This window comes from Medicago truncatula, chromosome 8, assembly GCF_003473485.1.
Source record: "Medicago truncatula cultivar Jemalong A17 chromosome 8, MtrunA17r5.0-ANR, whole genome shotgun sequence".
Classification (NCBI taxonomy): domain Eukaryota; kingdom Viridiplantae; phylum Streptophyta; class Magnoliopsida; order Fabales; family Fabaceae; genus Medicago; species Medicago truncatula.
Genome location: NC_053049.1, coordinates 73,664 through 77,981, shown reverse-complemented (window position 1 = coordinate 77,981; position 4,318 = coordinate 73,664). Strand labels below are relative to the sequence as shown.

At 32.4% G+C, this 4,318-nt stretch overlaps 1 protein-coding gene across 1 annotated transcript; it reads left to right on the top strand.

Moving 5' to 3' along the window:
* Nucleotides 1-1,774: 1,774 nt before the first annotated feature.
* LOC11413712 (serine/threonine-protein phosphatase PP1 isozyme 1) lies at nt 1,775-3,442 on the top strand. The gene is made up of 3 exons (XM_003626576.4): nt 1,775-2,270; nt 2,371-2,930; nt 3,031-3,442. Exons 1-3 carry the CDS (start codon nt 2,102-2,104, stop codon nt 3,193-3,195), a joined length of 894 nt encoding a protein of 297 aa, XP_003626624.2. The 5' UTR covers nt 1,775-2,101; the 3' UTR covers nt 3,196-3,442.
* Nucleotides 3,443-4,318: the final 876 nt, after the last annotated feature.

Genomic DNA, 4,318 nt, shown 5'->3' with positions numbered 1-4,318 from the left:
AAACAAACATGAAACTTAAAGGATCTGGGGAGGCACTTGACCTTAAGAATATTATAACAACATAGATTGAATTTAAAAAATTCATATAAACTCTCCATAACCCCTCAAAACCCTCCCCCAATACAATTTTTGAGTTTCCCCAAATGAGGGAGATTTTTTTATTATGAGTAAAAAATTAACCTCCAAAGCTCTCTCCTCCCAATGTCTTCTATTTCTTCCACTTGCTCCTTCCTTTTTTCCAAAACCCTCCCCTCCCCTATCCTCCAAACTCCCAAACAAAGCCAAAGTGTTTGAATTTGATCCCTTAATTTTAATATAGAGGCCGATATTTATTTTTATCTTTCTCACGTAAAGAAGACATTATCACTTTTTATTTTGAATGGAGAAGGCATTCTTGCACTAATGTCCTATATATAATTTTGTGAAACACGTTTTTTTTTCTTCTTTTTATACATTACATGAAGAGTTTTTCTATTCACAACCAATATATTTTTGGTTACACCCTGTTTTTTTAAAAAGTTTTTGATAATACCAAAATTGTCATTTTATATAAATTTTCTTAAAATCTGGATTTCATTCATTGTCACTCTAAAATTTCACTCTCTTTCACCCACCAACGATCAAACAATCCTGATGATCAATTAATCTCTATGGAAGATTACAGAGTGAATCAAAACATCTTTCATTCATACTCGATTGCATATAAATAAGTGAATTTTTTCTTCTTTTTCAATAATGCATGTTTCAATTTTCTTCTTCTTGTTCAACTGCACTCTACGATAGTTTCAATTTTACATTGTTGAGGTTAACTTAAATTCAGTTTAAGTAGGTTCATGTAAACTTAAGTTTACATAATCTACTTAAACTTAGTTTATATAACCTACTTAAACTGAGTTTAAGTATGTACACTTAAACTCGGTTTACATGAGCTACTTAAGCTAAGTTTACATGTACATACTTAAACTGATATTATGTATAATCATTGAACAAGGTTGAACTTTTAGATGTACACTTAAACTCAGTTTACATGACCTACTTAAATTGAATTTACATGACCTACTTAAACTGAGTTTAAGTATGTATACTTAAACTCAGTTTACATGAACTACTTAATCTAAGTTTACATGATCTACTTAAACTGAGTTTAAGTATGTACACTTAAACTTAGTTTACATGACCTACTTAAAATAAGTTTACATGTACATACTTAAACTGAGATTACCTAGAATCATTGAACAAGGTTGAACTTTTAAATGTACACTTAAACTCGGTTTACATGACCTACTTAAATTGAGTTTAAGTATGTACACTTAAACTCAGTTTACATGACCTACTGAAAAGATGGATTTTAAGGTGTAACCAAGAAAAAAGGAAGATACTTTTTGAAAATTAAATTTTATGGAAGGATAATTTTGTCATTTTAAAGTGCCGGATTTTTAGTAATGAGCCTTTAATTTGTATTGACCATTTTTTTATTATATTTAATTAGATCTGATACTCTTCCTAATTGGATACCTGATTTAGTTTTTCATATGCAACGTTTGATAACTGAATTGCACATGCCAATTTTTGATGATTGAATGAGTTTTAACGTGGTAATAATTAAAAAAAAAAGATTGGTCAACATCCTATCCATCCAATATACATTTGTTCTCTCTTTTGATTTCTGCTCTCTCATTGTTTTTTGTACTTTGGAGATATAGGACCCACCCCAAGTGTAAAATTGGTGGATGGGGTGTCCAAATATTTTGATCCAATAATTAATCAAATGAAAGTTATTCCTAATTTTAGTGAGGGACAGGTTAACGTTCGTTGGTAGCTATTAGATCCTCAAATTCTCAACCATAGAAATAAGTCAAATTGATATTACAAAATTCAGCTTCTCTATTCTCCAAATATATATCCTAAAATTAGAGATGTTTCATTTTTCTATATCACGTTGAACCCATAACATACCATCCTTTTTGGCCCTCCTTTACTTGTCATTTTGTTTGTCGCTTCATCATCGCATGAGCTAGGTGAAAATTATCATATGATAGAACAAAACTCTATTGTTTGATTGAATTAGATAAAATTTATATCGCTGTAGAGGAATTGTGGAATGGAAGGATTGGATGGGTTAATAGAGAGGCTTTTGGAAGCAAGAAATAATAGGGGCAAGCGGATTCAATTAGTGGAGTCAGAAATTCGCATCCTTTGCACCAAAGCAAAAGAAGTTTTCCTCAACCAACCAATCTTACTTGAACTAGAGGCTCCAATTAACATTTGTGGTATAATATTTTTTATTTTTTTTTCTGCCAAAATATGCCTTGTTCAAAACATTCGATTTGGAATGGCTTAATGTTTTGATTCCATGATGGGTTGTTTCAGGTGATATACACGGGCAATATCCCGACCTATTGCGTCTATTTGAGTATGGCGGGTTTCCTCCAGATTCAAATTACCTATTTCTAGGCGACTACGTAGACAGAGGAAAGCAAAGTATAGAAACAATATGCCTCTTGCTCTCATATAAGATCAAATACCCGGAGAATTTTTTCCTTCTTAGAGGAAACCATGAATGTGCATCTATTAACAGAATTTATGGTTTTTATGATGAGTGCAAGAGAAGATTCAGTGTTCGCCTATGGAAGGTATTTACAGATTGCTTCAATTGTTTGCCTGTAGCTGCAGTGGTTGATGACAAAATTCTATGCATGCACGGTGGCCTTTCTCCCGAGATGGAGAGTTTGAATCAAATCAAAGCTATAGAAAGGCCGTTGGATGTTCCAGACCAGGGCCTCCTATGTGATCTCCTTTGGTCCGATCCAGACACAGAAGTTAAAGGGTGGGGAGAGAATGATCGTGGCGTTTCCTACACATTTGGACCAGACACGGTAGATGAGTTCTTGAAGAAAAACGATCTCGATCTTATATGTCGGGCTCATCAGGTTAATTTTGTTATTCACCACTACACTACACATTGATCATTCATTCATTTATCCATTATTGAATAAACTAAACAAACTTATTGTAAATTTACTCATACAGGTTGTTGAAGACGGCTACCAATTCTTCGCAGACAGACAACTAGTTACAATATTTTCAGCACCAAATTATTGTGGAGAGTTCAATAATGCAGGTGCACTCATGTGCGTCGATGAAACTTTACTTTGTTCATTCCAGATCCTCAAACCCATGAGAGGAAATAAATGAATGAATATGTAACAATGCTTGCTTGCATGTGATAGAGCTCAAATATCTTTCCCAAATTCAAAACTGGAACGTGAGATTTAGCCACCACTTTCGACTTCATCGATAGCAGATGTCATGGACCTACGATTAAAAGAGAGGATTAAGAAATAATGATTAGATCTATCCAGAGTCACAAAGATGTATATATTTCTACTTAGGAAATATTGCTTATTGTTTTAGACAAAAATTAACAATTAACCTTTCTTGTATATCTGTCGTTCTATTTGTATATTTTTGTATCTATCATGCCTCTCCTATACAATCGATTTAAACTTAGGGAACTGATATATATGGACAAACACATGCCTTAACCAGGTGAAAGTAATTATATTTGCACAACACCCACGTGTGCACCACAATCAATGTGCTATAGTAGTAGACTAAAATGAATGAATGAAATTCTATCGAAAATTGGAATTAAGGCACATAGGGTGTACGTGGGTCGATTTGAGTTAGGTTTGGCCAAACCCAAGACCCGAACCATACAGGGTACTCTGGTTTGGGTTAGGTAAAATATTCACCCGTTAAATTAATGAGTGGAATTGGGCAAACCCACTGATTTCGGTTTGGTTTGGGTTGGGTAGTGGGTTACCCAATTTTTTTTTGTTAATATGAAATGACTAAACGAGTCCTTGTATTTTTTTCATAAAAATTTCTCAAACTTTTTATTTTCTTAAAATAATTATGTAACCTATTTTCACTATATTTTAGCATCATAAAATAATAAATTTTAATATTAAATAAAAAAATTTAATCATCGAATACTTGAAATAAATTAAAGTTGGATGACGTAAAATTACTTTAGCATCAAAGTAACTATAAATTGCAACATCATAATTTGTAACTCTATTATTTTTTTTTTATTTTCAATATAGAGGATGTGTTGTGTCAATTTTAGAAATTAAACTAAATTTATGATCAAAACATTTGTTATTCTTCTTCCTCCCTATGAAAATGAAATTAAAATTTGGAAATTATTGGGTAAGTTGGTTTATTGGGTATGGGTCCGGTTTTACCCAAAAACCCATTATTTTTTATGGGTTTTTCATTTTTTAAAACCATATCCACCTAACCCAACCCACTT

Bases quoted from the DNA above. Each gene is read 5' to 3' on its own strand.
- LOC11413712 (XM_003626576.4), top strand. From the start codon at position 2,102: ATGGAAGGATTGGATGGGTTAATAGAGAGGCTTTTGGAAGCAAGAAAT. The intron at 2,271-2,370 runs GTATAATATTTT...GGGTTGTTTCAG, and splicing joins GGCTCCAATTAACATTTGTG to GTGATATACACGGGCAATAT. The intron at 2,931-3,030 runs GTTAATTTTGTT...TTACTCATACAG, and splicing joins TTATATGTCGGGCTCATCAG to GTTGTTGAAGACGGCTACCA.